The following is a 25,893-nucleotide window of genomic DNA, read 5'->3' as shown; positions in this document are numbered from 1 at the left end:
GTGTTTCCTCCTTTATCCCAAGTCACTTCTGTGAAACTATGCCACACGCAGTGAAATGCTGACTAAGTGTCAAGAATAAGCATTCTCATCTCACCTGTAGAATTCAGCTCTTTGGATGAGGCCTAGGGTAAAGTGGTCCTTGCTAAACCCAAACTCAGTATTAATGTTCAGGCTAGTTGAGAGAAGTGCCACTTGACGGCATTGTTGATGACAGCTTCCGTCACTTCGTTGATTACTGAGTGTAAACTGATAGGGCAATATTTAGCCAGATCGGATTACAGTAGTTCTGTTTTTTTTTGTGAGCGGGATAGATCTGGACAATAGTACACATTGTTGAATTGGTGCTAGAATTGTAAGGAACTGAGATAGCTTGGCTAGAGGACGGCTAGTTCTGGACTACAAGTTTTCAGTAAATGAGATGGGATGTTGTCTGGTTACCCAGTGTTCGCAGCGTTTTGCTGATATCAAATGGAGTGAGTCGAACTGGTGAAGAGTGCAAGGTTAGGGATCTCAGAAGGAAGCTGAGTTGGTTCATACAATAAGCACTTCCAGCTGAGCATGGTTACAAATGTGACAGCCTTACCTTCCGCGTCCACTTGCTGGGCCCTGCCATTGTTAATGGCGGGATCTCTACGAGCTCAAACGTTCATTTGTTATCAAAGTATGTATGCAGTGTACAACTCTGAGATTCATCTTCTCCAGCCAGCCAAAGAGCAAAGAAAAGTTGTCAGTTCAGAGAGAAATTAAAAAAAAACCACCAACACTGTCATCAACCCTGCCAAAAGCACCCCTCCCCCGCACAAGGCGCAACAAGGACATTGACCTCCCCCCCTTAAATCCCCCCTCCCCTGCATCGACACCCCTCAAATTCCCCTCCCCACACGAAATGGAACATCGACCCCCAAATTCCCCTCCCCTGCATGAAATGTAACAAGAACATCGACCCCCCCCCAGTTCTTCTCCCCCACACAAAAACAATGAGAAAGAATGGTGAAAACACAGAATATAAAAATGATAAGCCCATAGTCCATGGTCCAAAAATCCAAATGCAGCAACCTCAGTAACATTCTTCTCTCATTACTTATTTAGCTGTCCATCGTCATTCATAACTAGATGTGACGGGATTGCAGAGCTCTGAGCTGATCTGCGGACTGTGGAATTAGATACTCAACCCATTGTGTACTGCCTTTGATACTCTGCATGATCGTAGTTCAGGCTGGCATTTCATGTTTAAGCAGGCCTGGTGCAGCTCCTGCAGCATCTTCCTACACTCTTCGCTGCGGCAGAATTGATTTCCTGGCCCAGCTGCAAGGGCAGACTGAGGGATATGCCAAGTCTTGACATTACGGGGGCTTCACTATTTTTCATGTGAAGTCAATGACTTGGACGACAGGTTTGATGGTTTTGGGGCATCGAGTATTTTCTAAACAGGCAGTGATTTCAGAAATCGGAGGTGCAAAAGGACTCGGGGGTCCTTGTGCAGGATTCCCTAAGGGTTAACTTGCAGGTTGAGCGATTTCGAGAGGACTAGAATATAAAACCAAGGATGTAATGCTGAGGCTTTATAAGGCATTGACCAGATCATATTCGGAGTATTGAGAGCAGATTTGGGCCCCATATCTTGAGAATGATCCTGGGAATTAAAGGGTTAACGAATGGGAATCATTTACCAGCTCTGGGCCTGTACTAACTTGAGTTTAGAAGAATGAGGGTGACCTCATTGAAACCTAACAGATATTTAAAGGCCCTGATAGAGTGGACATGGAGAGGATGTTTCCAGTTGAGGGAGAATCTAGGACTGAAGGCACAGCCTCAGAATAGAAAGATGTCCCTTTAGAACAGAGATGAGAAGGAAATTCTTCAGCTAGTGAGTGGTGAACTGTGGAATTCATTGTGATAGGTGGCAGTGGAGGACAAACCATTGGGCATATTTAGAGCGATGGTTGATAAGTTCTTGATTAGTAAGGGTGTCCATGGTTTTGGGGAGAAGGCAAGGCAATGGGCTTTACAGGAAGAATAAATCAGTCATGATCAAATCATGGAACAGACTAGATGGACTGAATGGCCTAATTCTGCTCCTATGACTTACAGTCTTAACTCTGTCAAACCCCTTACAACAGTAAGCATTTCTGTTAAGTGAAAGTCAATAAAAGCAGCAGATACTTGTAGAGATGAGCAGAAAAAAATCGGAGAATGATAGAAACATTCAGCAGGAAGGGCAGCATCCATGGAGATAATGTTTCAAATCCAGGACCCTACATCAGAACTGGGAGGATGAGAGAGCAAGGAGTTTAAGTGAGCAAGAGGGATGGGTGGAAAAGAAGGAATATTTCTGATAAAGTGAGAATATTACTCAACGTTGAGCCACCTGGGTTCATGCTATCTGATATATTCCTTTTGTTCCACCCATCGCCTTTCCCACTTCTAACTGAAATGTATTTTAACTTGTTTAACTTGTTTTCTCTCTTTTGCTGTTCATTTCTGATCTGGAATATTCAACACTCCTCTTTCCATATATCATAAACACAAGAAAGTCTGTAGGTGACCATAAGGTACAGGAACAGAATTAGGCCATGGGGCCCATCAAGTCTGCTCTGCCATTTCATCTTGGCCGATCCAATTTTCCTCTCAGCCCCAACCTCCTGTCTTCTCCCGTATCCCTCCATGCCCTGACAAATCAAGGATCTATCAACATCTGCCTTAAGTATACATATAGAAACAGTAAATACAGATGCTGGAAGCAACACATGAAAAATGCTGGAGGTCAGGCAACATCCATGGAAATGAATGAACAGACGACGTTTTGGGCTGAGAACCTTCCTCAGGACTGAGAAGGCGGGGGGGGGGGGGGAAGATGCCAGAATAAAAAGGTGGAGGAGGGGAAGGAGGGTAGCTGGAAGGTGATGGGGAAATCAGGTGGGTGGGAAAGGTCAAGAGTTGGAGAAGAAGGAATCTGGTCGGAGAGGAGAGTGGACCATGGGAGAAAGGGAAGGAGGAGGGGACCCATGGGGGTAGTGATATGTAGGGGAGAAGAGGTGAAAGGTCAGAATGAGAAATAGAGAAACGGGGAGGGGGTGGATTCTTTATCAGAAGGAGAAATTGATAGTCATGCCATCAGGTTGGAGGCTACACAGACAGAATATAAGAAGATGCTCCCCCACCCTGAGGGCAGTCCCGTCTTGGCACAAGAGTAGACCATGGACCGACGTGTCAGAATGGGAATGGGAATTAAAATGTTTTGCCAGTGGGAAGCTCCCCCACAGATGCTGCCTGAGCTGCTGTCTATTTCTACTTTTACTTCAGCACTTCCGTTACTTCTCACCTCCACTTCCTCTGCGACAAGAAAGACAATCCAGGTCCCCCACCCCCCGCTCTCTCTGTCTCTCAGCTTTCAGCAGCTTCCACACCCACTCCAATTCTTGGTGTCGATCCTGAAGTGCAGTGAGCAGAGCCACAGACAACGGGTCACACCGTGCCACGATTGAGCCTCCTCCCGCACTATTTCCCCATTACACTGACTTTTCCAACCCCCAGGGCACTGGCGAACAGGAGGCCCGCTGGCTCCAGCTTTCACAGTGGAGCTGACAGGCCACAAGAGACACCTAGGCCGGAGGTAGGGGCCACTCTTCCTGAACTGCCTTGATGGCTTGACTCTCGACTCATCCCTGTCAGATATCTTCGAACTGCTTTTAAGTGTCTCTGATGAGCAGAGAGATTAAAAATAATTCAAAATGATTTAAACATAGAAAAATGATTGCAAACACCATTCTGGGCTATAAATTAATTTAAAATAATAACTTAAAAAAAAACACCTGCACTTATTTTTCCATTCTAGGTCATCAACACTATTATTTTTACCAGACATGATGGCTACCCTATGCTTTAAAATTTAAAGTCCGATGCAATACCTATGAGGTCTGCATGTGTGCCCTGGCTCAGGGCTCAGGTCAGATCCCTCAGCAAAGTGCAGGATCAGGTGCACATCGCCCTCACACTCAATGCTAACTGGACGATACATGGACATCCAGCCCGCAGAGGGCGAAGAAACGTTTCTGCTCACGTCCTTGCGAGGGAACTGACACCTCTTGCACCCTCCCCCGCGTCCTTGTGTCCCGATTATCCGGAGCTGCTGCTCCCATTCGGGTGGTCGGGCTGTGGACGGCGCTCTACCTGCAGCGAGCGGAGCGCCAGGAAGCTGAACTCAGCCCGAGCAACATCTGCAAGTATCTTTTGTGTTTATAACACAGTTGCAAGAGCTTATTGATGGAGCCGAGCCTGTTTTGACATATTACTGTTTTAATTCGTTCTGTACTCTCTGCATTTTTTCCGACACAGGATTCGGTGCAATGACGATTCCCTTTACCCTCCTCATTTGTTTGGGGTTTGTCTCTACGTCTCTGGCGGATAATGGGGAGTTGAGTGGTGGGAAGCAGCTGCTGGTACGTCGTCTACTCTCACTGTGATCCGGGCAGTCGGCACATTATAAACAGCCGCATATCTTATATAATGCCTGTCATTTAATAATCCAGCATTATCAAACACAAAAAAGTCACATAGCTGGGGAGGAAAATATTAGGACAGGTTACTGTAAGTAGTTCTATGAAGCGCTGTAAAAGAGGAAGATGAGATGGAGAAGTGATCTGTTTTGGACCAGAGGGACTGTGTAAGTGAGATGAGAAAGTTGCCACTAGTGGGAGATCAAATGCGAAGTTGGTATTGAGAGGAGCAACGAAATCTCCAGGAGGGCCGGGTCCGAAGAGAGAGAGAGAGAGGAGTGAGCTTCCGAGGGCTTTAAATGCAGCGAAACATAGTTTTATAAGCAATGTCACACACAAGTATAATGGAGGTACTCTTCAGATGGCCGTGACACCCCGACAGGGCAGAAAAGTGGACTGTTAATTTTCTTCTCTGGACGATGTCGCTCAACGCCAGCATCTGGTCTGTTTATATTAGATATGTTGTCACAGGGAGTGAGACACAAGCTAAAGGGGCTATTTTTGGTTCATGTCTTCTTGGTGACACCAATTTGGTGGGTTGCAGTTCAACAGCTAGGCAGTTGCAATGGTGACAGCGGGGTAAGCACGGGGTAGTAGTGGCTAGCGGGGATGCTGCATGCCTCTGAAACATTAAGAGCTTAGTAATTATATCTGAAATATCTATCTTTCACATAAGCAAGTAATCCTGGACAATAAAGCAATAAGTCAGCTGCCATGGTTTTATAAGAATACATATCCCAACTGACCCAAACCCCATATACACACTAGGCAAAGACAAATGCAGAGACCAATTATGACCCCGTGTCAGGGCGGCATTTTCCAGATGAGTGTTCAAACATAGAAGAATACCCATGCACTGTAGAACCGATCAGGTTCCTTGAAAGCAGCATGGTGGGTTGGAAAAGTAGTTAGAAAGGTATATGTAATAACGTGCTTTATTTACAAGATGAGAGATGTAGATGCGTAAAATGTAAGAGCAATGTCCTCACCCTGTGTATCCCAAAGTAACATTGAAATGTCTAGAATTTTTGTGGGGTTTTTTTGTTCTTGCTTTGAGAGGTTTCTGATCAATACCCAGTCTTGCTTTCCTGTGTTTCTAAAGTGCTGACGTCTCTAAAAGGTTATTTATTGACCTCTTTGGGCTGTAGAAGGTGTTGAATAAGTGTCCAGCTTTTTAAAAATTCTTTGTTGATATGGTTTTGGCAGCACAAAAGTGCCAAGTCCAAACGGGGACAGACATACTGTTAACTCCGGAGGTTTAATTTGGCCACAAAGCGACCCATGCACACTGTGCCGGATGCCAGACGGTCAGTTACCGCGGTTGTGAAATCAATAGCCATATTCAGCAATTCGGTTCCATTCTGGCAGTAAAACAGTCGCAGTCATTCTCTCACTTGTTCTGTTTGTGGTATGAGGTACAGATAAAATCAAAAGTATTCAATGTTCAAAGTAAATTCATTATTAAAATACCCATATGTTACCATATACTACCTCGAGATTCATTTTCTTGCCAGCATTTACAGGAAAATGAAGAAATACAATAGAATTTATGAAAAACTATACATAGCAAAGATTGACGAACTGCCAATGTGCACAAGAGGGCAAATTATTCAAGTAATAAATTAGAACAAATCAGTAATACTGAGAACATGAATTGTTGGGTCCGTACATTGTTGAGTGAATTCAGCGTTGAGGTGAGTGATGTTATCCATAGTGGTTCGGGAGCCTGATAGCTGCAGGGTAGTTCCCGAATCTGGTGGAGTGGGAGCCCCAAGGTCTCTGGTGCCTCCTGCCCGATGGTAAAAGGGCATGGCTTGGATGATGGGTCCTTGTTGATAGACGCTGCTTCCTTGCGGCAACACTCGTTGTAAATGTACCTAATGATTGGGAGGGCTTTGTCTGAGACAGACTGGGCTGAATCCACGGCCCCTCTGTTCCTGGACACTGGCATTTCTAATCAGAGAGTGATGAGCAAAATTTCCAAATTTATATTTGGCACAATGCTAGAAGTGGGGTGAATCCTGAGGCATGAACATAGAAAAGTTTGGTACAGTAGGCGATGTGTAATGTTGAAAGGTGACATTTGGATATTTTGTTAATTGTTCTCTGATCTGAGATGCCGTTTCTATTTTATCACTGAATCTTGATTCCATTAAGCAGAACTGTCGGAAGAATAACTGATGCATTTCTGCTGCAAGAAAAGAATCTGGATTGTGTAAAAGCCTTTTAAATTTCACAATAGCTGTAACTGGCTTGGCGTCCAGCGCAGTGTGTGCAGGTCACTTTTGGTGAGGTATTACAAGCCATAGGGCTCCATTCTAAAAGGCCTACATAAACAGAAAGATCTGGTGAAACACAGGTATTTCACTGAAAGCAACGGGGCTGGTTGGGAAAATAGGAAAAGAATACGGGGGCTCTGGCCTTGAAAGCAGACATCAAGGGCAAGCACAAGGAAGTCATGATGGACCTTAATAAAACATTGGTACCACCATAAATGGAGTACTGGTCCAGATCTGAGCAACATGTTTCAGTACAATGTAAACGCATTGGAGAGGTTGCAGGAAAGATTTACCTCAGCGATTCAGGGTTAACTGGCTTTGGAATGGATTGTTCTTCTTGAAATAGAATTGATTAACTGCAGGGCTGTAAAATGTCAAACTGGATGGATAGAATAGACGTGGTGAAACTGTTAACACCAGCAGAAGGGCAAAGGAACAGGAAACGAGGGAAAAGTGATTGTCAAAGAGATAAAAATGACACAAGGAAATGCTTTGTTTTAACACAGTGAGTGGTTAGGGTGTGGAGTGCTCTACCAAGATAGTAAAGAGGCTGGTTTTGAAAGAGAGAATTCGATGGGCTACAGGGTGAGGGCAACTGGTTGCTCTTGCATAGAACCCAGACTGACTCAGTGGGCCGAATGGCTGTTTCCAGATTCTTGCAATTCTGCAGAATGCACTCTTTAAAGCCTTTCAGGAAAGATCAAGATTGCGCCCAGCAGACATTTGTTCACTTCTCGTTCATTGCTCTTCTCTTTCAGAGTCGTGGCTTCTTTTCCTGGGCTAACTGCGGGAGTAAGAAGAACCCTGCAGTCCTTGAGGCTCTGTCCATCCAACCAGATCCAATCAACCTTCCTGGGGACCTTCAAGCCAGTGCAACAGCTTCCACCAGTGTTACCCTTGAAGCGCCTTTAACAGTAAGAATCAATCCACTGCCCTGTACCCAGCCTGTTCAGTTCCACGATGGGCCTTGCCCTGACCAAGTCAGTGGTGTAGGACCCAAATGCAATCTGTCCACTTTCTACTAGATGCAGCTCCTGGGTGCGAGAGCGGGCCCTGATGTAGTAATTGTTGTGATCAGGACACACTAAAGCCGGGGCATGCAGACCCCGGAGGGAATCTGCCGTTGGGACTAACGGTCGAGCTGCTTGCTTTGCCCAGGGTTGTAATGAGTTTCTAGTGTTGGGCCTGCACTAATCCAGAGAGAGTTCCATTACGCTTCTTGCTTGCTGCGGAATATCTGGCTTGGGATTGGCTCAAATGGCTATGTTAGTTCCAGTATATTGTTCTTTATGTGAGGTTCTATCCGTGTAGCAGTGATCCGAAAATAAATACATCCTTTATCGTTAGTTATCCTTGCTTGTTCCATTTATATTGCAGAGACAGGTTATGTGCTGCTGAAAACCTTTATCTGAGCCTTTGTTATTTCCAGACTATACTATTTCGAATACTTCCCCAACTGGGCTCGCACTTGCTACCCTCCACAATTGTGACAGTATCAAAACAGGGCTATTCACCCATCACCCAATATAAAGCAATCTACCTTTGCTCCTGACCTGACTTCACACTTCTTCAAGTACCTCCTGTACCTGCTCTACCTTTCCTCACACAACCCACTCTCCAAATTCTTTCAGCTGTAATCCCACTACGGCTTGTATATCCCTCAAATCTTGGCCTTTTGTACATGCCTGATTTTCTCTCTCTCTCTCTCTCTCTCTCTCTCTCTCTCTCTCTCTCTCTCTCTCTCTCTCTCTTTCTCTCATTTTTTGCCATAGTTGGTTGCACTTTCAGCAGACAAGGTCATAGGGTTGAATTCCTCCCTTGAACTTTGCCAACACTTTTTGTCACTTTTGTAATTATCCCTTAGTTGGAGACAAAAGTGATTGCAGATGCTGGAATATGGAACGGAAAAACAAAACAACTACTTGAAGAGTTCAGTGAGTGGACCATCCCTCTGTCTCCCTGTATCCTGCCTGACCCACTGAACTCCTCCTGTAGTTTGTTTTCTTTGCTTCCTCCGTGATTTGATGGTGTTTTTTTGTTGGAGAAAACAAGCGGGAACCCCTTAGGGTATTTTATGTTGCAGTCACTATATAAATTCAAGTTTATGTTCGACAGGTTAATTTAACATTGCACAAGGAAGAAGCTGGCATCTGGATTGAAGTTCCTTGTTTGGGTAAAATTGGAAGCTGCACTTACAACGATGTCTGTGCACTGCTCAATATGCTGATCCCACCGGGGCAGAACTGCCCAGAACCACTGTTTACATACGGGCTCCCGTGTCACTGTCCTTTTAAAGCGGTAAGATGCTCTTCAATTTTTCCCATAAGCAAACTGACGGAGTGCTCTGAAATTTCATATTCCCAACAGAATCAGCCGCGTGTTTGCAGGAGATCTGGTCATTTATACAGCTCTAATTGATGCAATTCCTGTGCAATTCGAAAAGAACTTGTGATTCCATTCATCACCAGCTTCTGAATGTGCATGTCTTGCTTGATCTACAGTTTATACAGTCAAAGGTGCATTTGCTCTGGATCTTGGCAGTTCACCACAAAGCACTCTGGGGAAAATTAGATATTTCGCAAGTGTTGTCATGAAAAAGTAGCAGATCTGGCTGTCGGTTTCTACATAACAAGTTCTCACAAATTACAAATAGGGCTTGCATACAACCCAAGTCAGAAGCAAAAAAAAAAAACAGGTACTTGTTCAAAGTAGATTTATCATCCAGTTATGTGTACGTTAGAAAACCTTGTGTTGGCTCGTGGCCAGGTGGTTAAGGCGTTCATCTAATTACCTGAAGTTCGAGCCTTGGCTGAGGCTTGCATGTGTGTCCTTGAGCAAGGCACTTAACCACACATTGCTCTGCGGTGTCAAGCTGTATGGGTCCTAATGCCCTTCCCTTGGACAACATTGGTGGTGTGGAGAGGGGAGACTTGCAGCTTGGGCAACTGCCGGTCTTCCATTTTTAAAATAAAACCTTGCCCAGGCTTGCGCCCTAGAAACTTTCCAAGGTGCAGATCCATGGTCTATCGAGACGAATGGAGGCCTACACACACACAATACAACCTTGAGATTCATGTCCTCACAGGCTGCCAGAAAATAAGAAACCGAAAGGAACCCACTTTAAAAAAAAGACATGAAGATAACCTCTTTTTTTGTTTGCAGTGATCATTTACCATAATTATTTTTTAACATAAGAAGTGTTATTAGTAAAGAATTTAGTTTCATTTCTTGTTTTGTTAACTGCCAGCAAGTAATTACATGCCCTCAGCAGTAGCTGCTTAAATCAGAAGCACGCCTTCTTAGACCATTGTTATTGGTATGGATGTTGGTTCAGACATGAGAGCTATCAACCCTTTTGCTTTTTTAATATAGTGCTTTGGGACGCTAGAACACAATGGGGTTTCAGTTGACATCTCTTCTGAAATAAAGCATTTCTGTGAATAAAGCACTAAACTACCGTGCCAATGTAGATGTTGTGCTGAAGCCTTTGGAATGGAACAAAATGTGACTTTCACCTCTTCACACAAATAACCATTTGTCCCACACTTTAATTGGTTTATTCACTTTAGAAACAGAACTAGGAATTCCACATTTGTAACTCTTGAGTCTTGACTACATTGCACTAGGCTGCCGAATAGATTGATACCAAAAGGTGCAATCTGAACTAAGATGTTGATCTGAACCCTTGTCAGCCTCTTCAGGTGAGGGTATCACTAGAAAAAGGAAATGGCCAGCAAAAGCAGAGGATTTCCCCAAATATCCCAGTCAACTTTTGTCCTTCAATTAATAACGCTCGTAACTAATTTTCAGATCATTGATTCAGAAATAAAATAATACAGCAGTTTGCAGATTAGCTGCCTTTTTATGCTTTCCGACAGAGAGCACGCTTCCAAAGCACCCAGTTGTAGAAAGAGTGCTGCATTAGTTTATCAGAAGTGGAAAGATACAATTAGCTATTGATAGTGCGAGTGCCAAAGGATTTAACTACCAAAGTAAGCAACCTTCTAAGATTGATCAGAGCAGTGGTTCAGCCTCAGAGTGCAATGCACTTTCCTTCTGAAGGAAGGTATAATTCCTTTGGAGCATGAATTCACTTGATTATAAGGATTTGTCCTGTGAAACAAGATTAGTTGATCTTCAATTAAGTCTTTTTTAAAAAGATGATTTCATTAAGATATACAAGGTTCTGAGAGAGATTGGCGGACTAGATGCTGAGAGGCTATATCCTTCAGCCAGAGAGTCTAGGCTAGGGGCTGTGGTTGCGGAATAAGGGAATCGGCCATTTTGGTCTGTGATGAGAGATTTCTTCATGAAGCAGATTCTGTATCGTTGGAGTTCCCTACCTAAAAGATTTTGTGAATGCTTTATGCATCACGCTTGATAGATTTGGTTCTATATGTCTGTGCGTGAAGGAGTGGACATGACCAATGTGACTGAATTGAAGCTGGAAGGTTAGTTCTTGCTTCTGTTTCTTGCATTACTGATGTCAAACATGAGCCACATAGTGTCAGGTAAAATTAACTGTTACTAAGTGTGGTTATAAAACACCTTTGAGACCAGAAGACAATGGAACAGAATTGGATCACTTGGCCCGTCGGTTTGCTCTGCCATTCGATGGTGGCTGATTTATCTCCCTCTCAGCACATTCTCCTGCCCTCTTTCTGTAGCCCTTGTGCTTTTACTCATCTTTGTTGAAAGTGCATGGCTACCTCCAAAATGGGCAAGCTCTCTAAAATTGGAAAAGGACGATTGTCTTTTCCTAATTGCAGCATGGGTCTGGAAGTGAGCCACACAACACCATAACGAAATGTACCCTTCTGTAACTCAGTACACTCAGTGTAAAATAACAGGCAAGAGCACAACCCACACCAACAAATGGGAGCACAGCTTTCTTTTATCCAACTGGTGCCTGTTGTTTTGTCGGCAGAATTCTGTTACTCCAGACATTCCAACACCATCTTCTATCCAGTGGTACTTTTCTCTACACCAGTTCTATCCGCTGGTAGTCTGCCTAAATCGCAGGCCTCCAAGGTGCTGGAAGTGACAAACAAGAATTGATTAAGAGCATTATCTTCCATTACCCTCTTCCTCCTCCTCACAGCAGGCCTGCAGTTTATTTTTCAACAGTCGGACTAAGTTCGGTGCTGGTCAGTGATCATTCCTGTGGAGCTCAGCCCCAATGAATGCAGTGAAGGACACAAGAAGCAAGGTCCAGTTCAATTCCCAAGCCCATAGCCCTGGAAATACTATTAAACCCAAGTGCTTATATCGAATGGGTAAAGCTAGCTAATTTGATACTCAATTGGCCTGGTGGTGGAAAGCAGTGGGTGATAGTGGAAGGGTCAGTGCCAGACCTATTGCTATTTGTCTATTCTATCAGCAAATTGGATAAGAAGGTACAATAGTAAGTTTGCAAATAAAACAAAAATGTGTGGTATAGTGGACAATGAAGAAAGTTATCAAAAATTGTAGGGGGATTTTGATCAGCTAGGTAAGTTAGTCAAGGAGTGGCAAATGGAATTTAATTCAGATATGTGTAAGGTGTTGCATTTTGGAAAGTCAATTAGAAGTTGGTTTTTCAGTGAACAGCAGGGCCCTGGGGAATAGTATAGAACATGGGACCTTGGAATGCAAGTTCTTCATCCATATTGTCCTTTATAAGTCAGGGCATTGAGTATAAAGTTGGGATGTACAGAATGCTGATGAAACCGCACTCTGAGTATTGTGTTCACTTGGTTGCCCTGGTATAGGAATGATGTTATTAAAGATTGCAGCAAAGATTTACAAGGATGCTTCCAGGACTCACTCCCTTGCACGCTTTCCATCCGTGCTGGGTTGAGCGTCGAGCTAGCAACTCGGCCTTGTTAAAAACAAGAAAGCCTGTTAATAAGACACCGTCACGACAGCGACCCAATGACTCCTAAGGGCTTTCTTCTTCTCCTTCCAGGACTTGAGAAACTGACAGGCCGGGATTTTATTTGTGTTAAGGAGAATGAGAAGTGGTCTTATGAACAGGGGCATAGATAGGGTGAATGCACTCAGTCTTTTTCTCAGAATTGGGGAATCAAGGACTAGAGGGCTTGGGTTTAGAGTGAGAGGAGAGATTTAAGAGGAACTAGAGGGGCGATGTTTTTACACAGAAGGTGGTATCTATGTGGAATCAGCTGGCAGACGAACTGGATGAGGCAGGTACAATAGCAACTTTTCAGACACAGTTGGACAGAGACATTGATAGGAAAGGTTTAGAAGCTTATGGGTCAAATGGGCTGCCTTCTTTGGCACGACAAGATGGGCCGAAGGACCTGTTTCCACACTGTAGAACTCTGACCATTTCTTCGTACCATATGATCAACGTCTCAAAACTTGGCTTTGATCAGAGTGTGCAGACACAAAGTACATTTATGGTTCATCAGACCAAAATGGAGCTGTCATTGCAAACCTGCCATTCTGTATAAATGGCCCGGCTTTCATTCCCTCCCTAACTGTTGGAAATAAAGAAACCATTTCCATGAGGTGGTCTTCAGCTTGGACAAGCTGAAAATCCTATCACAAAGTGCTTCCAGATAAATATGGGAACTTGGGAGTGGAGGCTCTCGATTTAGAGCGGGTTAGGAATTGTTCGAGTCACTGCTGCAGCAATGTCTGAAATTTAATATTTAATGTGTCTCCAAGATGGAGGAAACCACTGAGTAAGTTCAACATCATTGAAAATGGCAATTACAGAGTCACATGATCACTATGTCTCTGTTGGCTCCATAGGTGCTAATACATCCATTCATTTTTATCTGCTCATTTAATTCTCATGTATGGCATTATTTTTCAACTCCACCAGAATTTTTTATCTGCTGAGTGTTTTGCGATATCTAAAACTAAGTTGGGTTACAACTTGCCATCCCAGCTTTATAAACTCTTGATGCTTTGCACGGCATTCTCATTAAAAATTCAATTTCCATCACATTCACCTGTTGCCACAGCTAGGTTTTTGTCTAATATCTCAGCTTGCATTTCTCCGTTTCGGCCTCTCAGTGTCCTGAATTGACTCCAGTAAGAGGGACTCAAGGTGTTGACTTTGAAATAATCACTTTTCTGTAGCGCTGTAGGTGGAATAATGAAACCAGCTTCTCTTGGAGATTGTCTCCCAGCTTAGTTATGCTTTAAGTGGGATGAAGTATACAGATTATGAATTGCCCCTTATCTGCATGTTGTGTTAAAATCTTACAATTGAATCAGATTATGCTGAAAGACACCAGACGTATGTGTTTTATCAGGGATTGGCAGGTATTCTGTTTTAAGTATGGAGAAGGTAAAGGAAACTGATAAATAAAGAATATGAGAGGTTGTGAAGCAAGCAAGACTCCTTTTTGGACAATTATTCAGAGCTGTTAATGTGACCATCACTCTAATAATGGATGAACAAATTTGTAAGAGGTTGATTAAGTCACTTGGTGAGCCCGTTGATGAATTGGTTACAAATATTGCACTGCCTGACATAAATTGAAATACAATTTTAAAACATGCAGTGGGGGGAGGGGGGGAGCCTTGCTTCATGAAGTCTGAGATGGCCAGGGTGAGTAGTTCTTGAGTACCAGACTTCGGACGGGGGGTGGGGGGCGGGGGGGGGGTGAATTGAGTAAGGGATAGGAATGTTACTTGGCTTGTTCTAGATTTTCATGTGAAAAATGGAACAGAAAACTGAGGAACTGAAGTGTAGCCCTGTGTAAAACCTCAGCACAGTTCCAGTCTGGGAAGGAGGAAAGCGAGAGAAAGAAGAGGAAAGAAAAACATGCAACATTCAAGGGTTGGGTGGTATAAGGAAGATTATCATTAATTACTGCAAGTAAGAACTGGTAGCTTATGTCACACACAAGTGTTTCTTGTTTAACACTACTCTCTTTTTCGCTAACCAGGGTAGATACTCTCTTCCAAACACTGAGTTCAACATCCCTTTTGTTGAATTACCATTTTGGATGACCAGTGGGAACTACAAGGCCATGGCAGTGCTGACCAGCAACCAGGAAGAGCTGGCATGTGTCAAAGTCTCCTTTGCTCTAAAGGCCAAATGATCAGATCAATCAAGTGTAATTTCTTCTCATAAGCTTCTTGAAAACACAACTCAAGAAATCATCCGCACTGCTTTTTGTTTACTTCTGTCTGCCAAGTTTTCCAAGAACAATAAGGCGTTTAATTTGTTCTTTTTTCCTTCTTTCTTCTGACCATAATAGTTGTTCTGTAGCAGTGTTATTTTGTTATTTCAGCTTCCAACCTTTTCACCAAAATTGGTTTCATTTAGCACATGTAAAGGGCCAACTGTTAAAAGAACACAGTCTGTCCCAGTCCCAGAGGAAAATTGCAAATGATGGAAGTTCTTCATGATCAGGTGCATTTGAAGTAAACTGTTGCTATTGGTAGCATCTTGCTCTCCCCTAACACTCACCATTCTTGCCTTGGGGGGGGGGGGGAGTTTTGGTTTTGGAAAGAATAGGGTACAGATGAGATGATTAATTTGTGAGCTCCTGATCTATCAGATGCTGTGCTTAGCTCTGGTGCTACTCCACATTTGAACAGAGGTGTGGAAGCAAGAACCAGAAACCTAGTCTCAGTGGAACAGTTTTCCATATAGTAGAATCACAGTAGTTTCTTTCACAGTCAGATCGAAATACCCTCTATTCCCATCAGTATTTTAACTGTTCAGAAACTAACCCATGAGAACACTTTCAGCCTGAAATGAGGGGACTGTGTGCCAATAGAGCTGGTCTCAAATATCACTTTTGGCCTTCAGAACAGCAAATGTTTCTGATTTGTTTCACACTAACCCACCAGATAAGTAAAGGCCTCCCTGCCAACTTTGCATGTGCTTTGAGTAAAATTATAAGATCCCCAACCCTTCCTGTTGGATAAGTGAAAAAAACCTGTGAACCACAATGACCACAGCAACCCACCTAGAATTGTCCATTACAGAGGCAGGCCATTTGTCCCATATCATATGTACCGGCCCTCTGAATCGGCCTTTCAAGTAACCTCCCTTCTCTGTCACCACTCGTGCGGTTTTTTTTTCTTCCTTTAATTTATGTACCCAAGTCTCTTTTGGAAATTATGACTAGTTCGGCACAGCCAAGAAGGGCCAAAAGGCCCGTTTCTGTGCTGTGATGTTCCATGGTTCTGTTTGCTTCACCCTTCCAGGTCATGAAAATTTGCAGTATTTAAAAACAAATCTCCAGATCCTGCTTGTGGGTTATTTGCCAATTACTTCTTTTTGTTTTTGTTGTCCCCATCTGACTGACTAATTTGTTAATGAAACCCCTTATTGAACTATTGCTTTCCAAGTTAAAAATTTTGTTTGCATACCTCAAATATTTACAGCATGGTCAGTTCTGTCTTAATAAAATGTGCTTCAGATTACAAAAGCAAAATTGCACAGACAGCATGTACTGTTAAGCAAACTTCTCATTGGTGAAGATGAGATGGATGTTGAAAATTACATTTGACAGATTTACTTATCTTTTCAATGTTTCATGGACTACAATCAGCACTCCAGGAGATTAGAAGTCTGATTTTAAAGGGTTTTTTTGTATTTGTGATGGAATCTGGCAATTTCTATTAGTGGGAAAGATATTAGGTTATATGTATTTTTTACTGCAGTCAGTAGATATTTTAAAATCTCAAATGTAACTTTTCACATATTGTATGCAAAGAAATGGTTAAAACTGTCAATAATGACTGTTTAAAGCAGGTACCGGAATCTGGACCTGAAATTTCCTGTTGGATTTGTTGAAATGCATTTATTTCCAAATAAAGGTTTGATTTGCCAATGTGAAAAATGTTCTTTGTATTTTTTTTCTTCAAGGTAATATCTAATGTGAGTTCCAGACCATCATTCTAGTGAGGGCTGCACAGTCAGGTCTGCTGAATCCTGTCAGCCCTCACAGGTAAACTCAGCCCAGGGTAATGCTCAAAGAAAGCAGGGAACTTCTTCCCAAGTTCAAGGCCAGTATCTGTCCTCCACACGGTGCCAAAACAATAAATGAACATAAAATCTACGTTCTGGAAAATTGAAATTAAAACCGAACATGCTGGAAAAAGAACTCGGCTGGTCTGACTGCATGAGCAGAAAGAGAAATGCAGATGATGCCTGACCCGCTAAGCATTTCAAGCTACTTCTGTTTTCAAAATTACTGAAACAGGTCAGCCAGCCAGTATATCCTTGTTATCTGTGGGACCTTGTTCACTGAATATTTAGCTGCCAAATTATAACAGAGACTCTACTCCAGTTTGAATGTCAAAAGCCACAAAACAAATATCACCATATAACAATTACAGCATGGAAACAGGCCATCTCGGCCCTTCTAGTCCGTGCCGAATGCTTACTCTCACCTAGTCCCGCTGACCTGCACCCAGCCCATAACCCTCCATTCCTTTCCTGTCCATATACCTATCCAATTTTTTTTTTAAATACAAAAATCGAACCTGCCTCTACCACTTCTACTGGAAGCTCATTCCAAAATGCAAGTTTTTTTTGTGTTCTATGTTGTGAGAACAACTTGTGCAAGAATCAAATGGATTAAATGTATCTTGCCTCTGCTTTCACAACTTGAGGAAAGGCACTGCAATTATATACAATATTTTCAACCTAACGTGCAAAATAGCCAACAATTGGCTATCCCCCAAGTCCCAGTGTTAACTTTATCAGAACGTGTGCTTGATATACACAATGACTTGTTCAAGCAACATAGTGCTTATAAGGATCAAGACAATAAAGACGGCAAGAAATTATCATTATCCGTCACTTCAGAACCCAAGGAGAACATTACAGCATTTTACAGGCCCTTTGGCCCACAATGGATTAGTAAGTGGTTGAATGAGCGCTGCAACCTCAGACTTGCTGAGATGTTAAACAAAGAGCCTGCCAGTCCTCACGGGTAAACTCAGAGGCCCATGACAATCTCAGGGTTTGATGGAACATATGCGTTTAAAGGAAGCAAAATACCTCCATTGCCATCTCATGAGTTCAAAGCTACATGAAATGCTTAATACACATTAACCTGTTGTGCTAAGAGCTTGATAATTGATAAATAGAAGATTATTTGGATGATCCTGTTTGGTTCAAGGAGACGTAGAGACACGTGCTCCTCCTTCCTTGCATCACAGCTATCCAACACCCTCATTTTCCCACAAACCATCCACGTCCTGCCCTCCCTCCCTCCTCATGAACGTACCCCATAGATTAGCTTAACTTACGAGAAAAGGGGCATTTCTCTTATATAGATATAAGAGAATGGGTGATATTCTAGGAACACATGGATAAAGCAGTGGCTGATCGGCAGGAGGCAAAGAGTGAATAAAGGGAGCCTTTTCTGCTTGGCTGCCAGTGACCAGTGGAGTTCCACAGGGGACTGGTTCTTTTTAACGTTATATGTCAGCGATTTGGATGATGGAATTGATGGCCTTGTTGCAAAGTTTGGAGGCAAAATGAAGATAGGTGGAGGGGCAGGTGGTTTTGAGGAAGTAGAGAGGCTACAGAAGGAATTAGATTAGGAGAATGGGAAAGAAATGGCTGATGGAATACAGTGACACTGTGTTTCACAGCAGAGGAGCCACTGAGGAGGTTGCCAAAGTAAAGTTTTTAAGTGGCCAGCAGCTGAGTTTGGAGATACAAATGACTGCTGTAAACTTTTTATTTCTGAATGGTCCACGAATACTACCATTATTCTCCCTAATGTTTGCACTATTTGTCTATCTCTGTTATTTATAATAATTTTATCCTTTTGCATTATACCGCTATTTCAAAATTGGATTTATTTGTTTATTTTATCTTAAAGACACAGCACAGAATAGGCCCTTCTGACCCTTTGAACCAGGCTCCACTACAGTATGTTACCCCATCAGACTCACAGTGTCACCTCACCTAGAAGGAAGGTTTGGGTCCCTGAATGGTAGTGAGGGAGGTGGTGTAGGGGCAGGTGTGGCACTTGCTCCACTTGGAGAGAATACTGACTGGCTGCATCACAGCCTGGTGTGGAAACACCAATACCTTTGAATGGAAAATCCTACAAGACGTCATGGATATGGCCCAGTCCATCATGGGTAAAGCCTTCCCCTCCACTGAGTGCATCGCTGAGGAGCACTCTCACAGGAAAGCAGCATCAGTCGTCAAGGACCTCCACCATCCAGGCCATGCTCTTTCCTTGCTTCTGACATCAGGAAGAAGGTACAAGTGTCTCAGGTCCTACACCGCCAGGTCCAGAAACAGTTACTTCTCATCCATCAGGCCCTTGAACCAGTGGGGAGAACTTAACTCAACTTCACTCACCCTAACACTGAACCTATTCCACAACTTTCAAGGATTCTTCATCTTGTGTTCTTGATATTTATTGATTATTTATTTACTTTTATTTTTATTTTTGTACTTGCACAGTATGTTGTCTTTTGCATATTAATTGTCCGCCTAAGCTATGTGCAGTTTTCCCTTGATTTTATTATGTTATTTTGTATTTTCTGTGAGCACCCACATGAAAATGAATCTCAGTATATAATACACGTTGATAATAAATTTACTTTGAACTTTGATTGTGGAGGTGGCGAACCTCAGTGGTAAAAGCGGAGCCAAAAGAAACCCCCACTATCTGTGGTACCTGCATGAGGTGCCAACGTCAATCATCATGCCAACTTCTCATGGCCAAGAGATAGCCTGAAATCCCACAGCAACAGCTTTAAGAACAGCCACTTCCCTTCAACTAGTCAGTTTGTGAACTAACCTGCATAACCTCAGTATAGCAACCCTAAGACCACTTTGAAAGTTTGACTTGGTGAGATATTGACCCCTTGAGTGAAGGAGGATGAGAGGCAACTTGGTGGAGATGTATAAGACTTTGAGAGGCCTAGACAGAATGGACAGCCAGGGCCTTTTGCTCCCAGGGTGGCAATGGCCAATACCAGAGCATATTGGATCAAGGTGAGTGGATGTTGTTGACTGGCTCGTTATCTTGCAGGCATTTCGTTACCCAGCTGGGCAACATCGTCATCAGTGCAACTTCAAATGAAATGTTGGTGATCTACTTTGTTCGTCTTTTATGTGTCCTGTGATTAGTCGGTCTGTGTGTGTGTATATGTGCCATTTCTACTGGTTACCAATTATGTAATCCGTGATTGGCTCGTTAAAATCTGATTTGGTGATAACTGTTGTCTGGGCTGTGTTGGGCTACATCCACACTAGACCAGATAATTTTGAAAATGCCGGTTTCGCGTAAAAATGATAGGCGTCCACACTATGCGTTTTAAAAAATATCTCTGTCCGCATTGAAACAGGGACTTTGGCGAATCTCCTGCTACTGCGCATGCGCAGAACACATTACCGAAAACAGGCGACATGCTTGGTGTTGAATCTCACTGAGCATTTGTTCAGTTACAGATTAGAAAAACTTAAACAACGGGCAGCTGTTGACTCTCGCACAGGAGGACTTAAAGTAAAAAAACACAAATACTGGAGCATATGGAGGCAACCAACAGGGAGTTCACAGACAGTATGACCCGGCTGACAACGAATATTGAAAAACTGACTAACTCTGTTGCATTAATAAAGCACCTTGTTAAATGTGTAAAACATGTCTGCATCAGTGTTATCTTGTATTTCCATACAATGTTACATTAGGCTGTTACACATCTATTGTCAGAGAAGTACTTGCAGAAATAGGTAAACTACCTTCATGCAAGCAAGGACAGAAAACAGGGCAAAGTGAGTATACTTATTTATTCAGTGAGTTATGGGTCAAAGTATTTGTTGAGTACATTTCTAATAGTTCTGGCTTCAGTCTCATTGCTGTCTGTTCTGAAACTGATAGGCTGCGTTCAAGAAAACAATGAAATAGTGCGCTGCCTTCTGACAGCATTTTCAGATTTCTCTGGTTACCCTGTCCACACTGATCTGCCCAGGCGGCGTTTTCAAAAATACCCACCCTGGAAAGTGTTTCTGAAAAGCTCTGGTCTTGGGGGATGAAAACGCCATTTTGTGTGGACGGAGGGAAAACCGGAGAAAAAGCTTTGGTTACGGATTTATCCGGTGTAGTATGGACGTAACCTTAGTCAACTGTTATGTAGGATTAACATTGTCCTCATTGAATGACGTGTGTAATCGGGTGTGAATTGGCTCTTGGCTTTGGACTGACAATTTGATGCTGAAATAGGATGTAGACTGCAAGGTGAGTAGTGGAAAGTGTAGGGAAGATATCAAAGGTAGTTTTTTTAACACAGAGTGGAGAGTGCCTAGAACACAATGCTGGGGCTGGTAGAAGAGGTAGGTACATTCGGGACATTTAAGAGACTCTTAAATAGGCACATCGATGTAAGAAAATGGAGAGTTATGCATTAGGCTGTGCAGGAAGGAAGGGTTTGATTGATCATGGAGTAGGTGAATATATGAAGGCATAATATCATAGGCCAATGGGCCTGTACTCCGCTGTACTGTTCTATTCTACAACGACTGTGTGGCTAGGCACAGCTCAAATCCGTAAGTTTGCTCTCGACATGACTATAGTTGACAGAATTTCAGATGGTGACAAGAAGGTGTACAGGAGCAAGTTATCAGCTAGTTGTGTGGTGTCGCAGAAACAACCCTGCACTCAATGTCAGGAAGAGCAAGGAACTGATTGTAGACTTCTGAAAGGGTAAGATGAGGGAACACGCACCAGTCCTCATCAGCAGAGTGGAAGTGGAAAGAGAGAACAGTTTCATGTTCTTGGGTGTCAACATCTCTCAGGATCTATCCTGGCCCGACATATTGATGCAGTTACAAAGAAGGCAAGACAGTGGCTATATTTCACTAGGAGTTTGAGGAGATCTGGTATGTCTCCAAAGACACTCGCTAATTTCTAGGGATGTACTGTGGAGAGCATTCTCAATAACTGTGCCAGTGTCTGGTATGAAGTGGGGGGGGGGGGGTGGTTGCTGCACAGGATCGAAAGAAGCCACAGAATGTTGTGAACTCAGTCAGCTCCATCGGGGCCACTCGCCTCCCCAGCATCCAGGACATCTTCAAAGGTTCAAAGGTTCATTTATTAACAAAGCATGTATCCATGTACAACTCTGAAATCTGTCTTCTCCAATTAGCCACGAAACAAAGAAAGGACATGAAAGTCATTCAGAGAGAAACATCAAACCCACCCCCTGCACAAAAAAGAAGAGCATCCTGATCATCAATCCCCAAAACCCCCCTCCCCTGCACAAAATGGAACAGGAACATCGACCCCCAAACACCCTCCCTTCCCACAACAAAACGGAAAAGGAACGGGCGATAAGAAACACAGAACATAAAAACCATAATTCTGAAAATGTCCACACCCAGTCCATAGACGCAGAACCACAACACCATCCTAAGATATCACTGACATTCAACAAAGAGGGAAAGCACACGAGGCAGAGGGGCCTACCCACCTGCCACAGTGAGACACGTGGTGAGAGGCCACTCACAGATTCCTTCTCCAGCAGCAATCAAAAGGTAGGCATTCGGCGCTGGCTGAACTCTCATTTGACTTATGAATTCGCCTCAATATATCAATCTTCCTCAACGTTTTAATCAGTGATTAAGGAATGCTTTAACAGGCGAAATAGAGTCAAACAATAACCCATGCCCCGTCTCAAAGTTTCTTCACATTGAGGCTGTTTGAGTACAAACTTGTTTGCCGGAATCTTCTTGGAGGCAGCAAAATGCTGGATCACTCAGTCAACCTCCAAACTGTAAATCACAGGCTCTAACAGTCCAGAAACACACTTAAGGCAAAAAAACAGATGTAAAGGAAGTAAAAAAGGCATTTTCATGAGCTATCTGGAAGATGTCAACCAAGGGAGCATTGCATGCTGGCGCCGAATCGAGGAGTGATGCCTCAAAAAGGCGGCATCCATCATTAAGGACCCTATATCACCATAGAGCACATTCCCTCTTCTCATTGTTATGTCAGTAAAGAGGTACAGGAGCCTGAAGGCACACACTCAATGATTCAGGAACAGCTTCTTCCCCCCTGCCATCCGATTTCTGAACAGACATTTAACCCATGAACTACATTTTTGCACTACTTATTTGATTTAACTATTATATATATTACTGTAATTCAGTTTTTTATTAACAATGTACTGTTGCAGAAAAAACAGCAAATTTCATGACATATGCCGGTGATATTAAACCTGAGTCTGAATTCTGAAATGAAGTTCTGTATTTTTGTTCTAGTTATGTTCTTCCTTAAAAAATAATTTTTATGTATGTTTTGCATCTGATGCTGTCCCTGAGTTGCTGCCTCAAGTTTTTCATTAAGCACTGCATACCTGTATTTGCGCATATGGCAATGAATAACTCGAATTCGATCCATGTATCTATTTTAAATTAATCAGTATTTATTTACGTGTTAATTTGATGAAAGTCAGAACCGACTACTATCTATCCCTAATTGATTTTCACATCTTTACGTATTAAAAAAATGAAAGCGTTTGAATTGGCTGCGTTTCCTTCACTTTGCTTCTGGTGTTAGGGCACAAAGCGAGCAATGCCCTGCACCCCATACGTCCCCCGCTCCCACCAAACGGCGATGGGAGGAGTTAATTTGACGGACCGGAAGCAGCGGCTTGGGGCTGGTTAGAGGGAGGGACTCCCTTGGATACCGGAGAGGCGTTGCCAGGTGCGAGCAAAAGCAAGCAGGTGGGTCTAAAAAAAATGCAGAGACGAAGAAGAATAAATGCATATCGAAATGAATAGATTGGAAAATATGGGGAAATTATAGAAATTGTAATGAAACAGTCCTTCGAGAGGAAGTAGATACATAAATAGGATGCAGCCCATGTTGATAATGAATAGCGTATACCGCTTTGACTGTTGCTGTGTTAAGGTAAGAGCACAATGCCGTCCTGTCGGTTACCGTTGTTCTGCCGAGTAGCTGCAGATATGAAGAACATTAGAGCCTAGGAATATCCTGTAGAATATCCTACCACATTCTGGCAGACAGTAATCCTAACACAACACATTGAAAGCGATGTTGATCGGATCAGTCCGCGGCAAAAGGATTTGCAATGATAACACTTTTGTCACAAAGCAAAGAACTTACTGAGATTGGCATTCTCCCATGGTCCATCAGCCTGACAAATAGTCCGGTATCTAGGTCGACAGTCATTTTCCTCAGCCTAATGAATTTGAACTTTTTGAATTTTCAAGGTATTGTGTGTTAAGACTTTTTTGTCTTTTTTTTACTTTCTTTTTGCAATAATCAGTGTGTGTGTATATATATATATATATATATATATAGTATAGTGTATATATATAGTTCTTATTGTAATTTATAGTACTGTGTGTATATATGTGTATATATATATAGTTCTTATTGTAACTTAGTTTTTATTACAATGTTTTGTAATGTACTGCTGGCCTAAAACAACAAATTTCATGACATATGCCAGTGATATTAATTCCAACCCTTTCATTTCTGTAAACAACCTCCCCCTCACTTTTGGGTTTGAAAATGTGGAGACTTTATGTGCCAAGTTCACACTCCATGTTAGAAGAATGATAAAGATGATGGTACATGACATCAAGTTTGTAACTATATGTGGTTAGCTTTTACTTTTCTAGATAATTTAAGTAAATAAGGCAACAATAATTTTCCTTAATATCATGCAGTCTTGGTCATTGCATTCTGTACACGTTGCCAGCAGACAACATTTACTTTGATGCTCCGCAATTACAGTAGATCTCTAATGATTTGGCAAGGACAGAATTTTGGCAGTGCAGGACTAGCAGGTTTTCCAGAGTTTTAGATATTATTACACAAATAAATCTTTAATTCATTGTTTTCTAAACACTATATCATATTTGAGTAAGTTTTCTAATAAGCAGTTAAGTTTCAATGGCATGTGGAAAATTGGAAGCTATTCTGATAGAAGAGGGCCATAAAAGAAATGCCCCAGTGAGTTGACTGGTAATGTGGGAACTAAGAAATAGGAGCAGGAATAGGCCATCTGGCCCATCAAGCCTGCTCTGCCATTCAATAAGATAATGGCTGATTTGGCCATGGACTCATCTCCACCTACCTGCCTTCTCCCCATAACCCTTAATTCCCCTACTATGCAAAAATTTATCCAACCTTGTCTCTAATATATTTGTTGGGTTAGCCTCCACTGCTTCATTGAGCAGAGAATTCCACAGATTCACCACCCTCTGGGAAAAGCAGTTCCTCCTCATCTCCATCCTAAATTTACTCCCCTGAATCTTGAGGCTATGTCCCCTAGTTCTAGTGTTCCTCCAAATTGGAAGGAATTCCTGGTGAGTAGGAAAGGAGCAAATATTACCTGGTGAACCTAATATTGTACCGCCGGGATTCTGAATGGTCAGATGCAGGATTGTTGGAGCTTTGCTGTGTATATAGCTCCTTTTAATGTATTCTGATACCTAATTATAGTTTCTTTGGCTACATAACTAATAATAAGTACTTTATTGATCTCAAATAACAAATTCTTTAAATAAACCTGTTGCAAAAAGATATTTATCAAAACATTTTTGGAAACATTGTAGATGTGTATCTAATTAAAGTTTTAAGAAGTCTACTTAACTGCGACTTCAATTTGATTCCTGCACAGTTTATTTTCCTTTCTCATAGGGCCTGGACTTTGTCATGCATCGAGTTGAAGGGTGCCATTAAGTGCAGCTGATACCATGTCACCAAGTAAGCTCTTCACATGCGCGTTAGCTGATACCAGTTGATGCTTTGCTGGCATGGGGAAACTGCAAAGCAAACAGAAACACAACATATCTCGATACAGGTATTGTGAGAGCACAGAGACCATAAATAACAGTGGTAATGATAAACAACAATTAACAAATATATCATCACATTGCAGGTTACTCTCTAGAAATAAGGATGTGCAAAGTAAGAATTTGTTGGTGTTTCTTCTTGGAATATGGTTAAATATAGAACACACATCTCTACCAAAGGAACTTGGTATGGGGTAGCGATGAGTCTCTACCAAAGGAGGTGTAAGGCACTCCTTCCCTCTGCTAGCTTGCAGGTCACCCTTGGGCAAGGTGTAACACCTGCTTAGACCCACCCCCCCAAACAGGGTCATGTGAAGCCATGGGAGCTGATGGTGGA

General features: G+C 42.6%; 2 protein-coding genes across 4 annotated transcripts in view; both read left to right on the top strand.

The window, feature by feature from the left end:
• The first annotated feature begins 4,341 nt into the window (after window positions 1–4,341).
• LOC132407601 (ganglioside GM2 activator-like) lies at window positions 4,342–15,673 on the top strand. Its single transcript, XM_059994353.1, has 4 exons — window positions 4,342–4,439; window positions 7,534–7,689; window positions 8,891–9,073; window positions 14,683–15,673. Exons 1-4 carry the CDS (start codon window positions 4,347–4,349, stop codon window positions 14,836–14,838), a joined length of 588 nt encoding a protein of 195 aa, XP_059850336.1. The 5' UTR covers window positions 4,342–4,346; the 3' UTR covers window positions 14,839–15,673.
• A 7,706-nt stretch (window positions 15,674–23,379) lies between these two features.
• The window catches only part of wdr31 (WD repeat domain 31), a 44,403-nt gene continuing 41,889 nt past the window's right edge, over window positions 23,380–25,893 (top strand). Inside the window, exons 1-2 of one of the 3 annotated variants that reach the window (XM_059994351.1) lie at window positions 23,380–23,453; window positions 25,402–25,564. In XM_059994351.1, the coding sequence (XP_059850334.1) occupies window positions 25,518–25,564 (47 nt within the window). In that variant the 5' untranslated portion in view covers window positions 23,380–23,453; window positions 25,402–25,517. Of the gene's footprint in view, window positions 23,454–23,547; window positions 23,641–25,401; window positions 25,565–25,893 lie in introns of those variants that run through there. The other 2 variants (XM_059994352.1, XM_059994350.1) reach the window with 2 other exon arrangements.

The sequence above is a fragment of the Hypanus sabinus genome, chromosome 18, assembly GCF_030144855.1.
Source record: "Hypanus sabinus isolate sHypSab1 chromosome 18, sHypSab1.hap1, whole genome shotgun sequence".
NCBI classification, from domain to species: domain Eukaryota; kingdom Metazoa; phylum Chordata; class Chondrichthyes; order Myliobatiformes; family Dasyatidae; genus Hypanus; species Hypanus sabinus.
The sequence above is the reverse complement of the archived record's forward strand: the minus strand, read 5'-3'. Positions and strand labels throughout refer to the sequence as shown.

Excerpts from the sequence above, each read along its gene's own strand:
- LOC132407601 (XM_059994353.1), top strand. The coding sequence starts at position 4,347 with ATGACGATTCCCTTTACCCTCCTCATTTGTTTGGGGTTTGTCTCTACG. Across the intron at positions 4,440-7,533 it reads GTGGTGGGAAGCAGCTGCTG|AGTCGTGGCTTCTTTTCCTG; the intron begins GTACGTCGTCTA and ends CTTCTCTTTCAG. Across the intron at positions 7,690-8,890 it reads CCCTTGAAGCGCCTTTAACA|GTTAATTTAACATTGCACAA; the intron begins GTAAGAATCAAT and ends TATGTTCGACAG.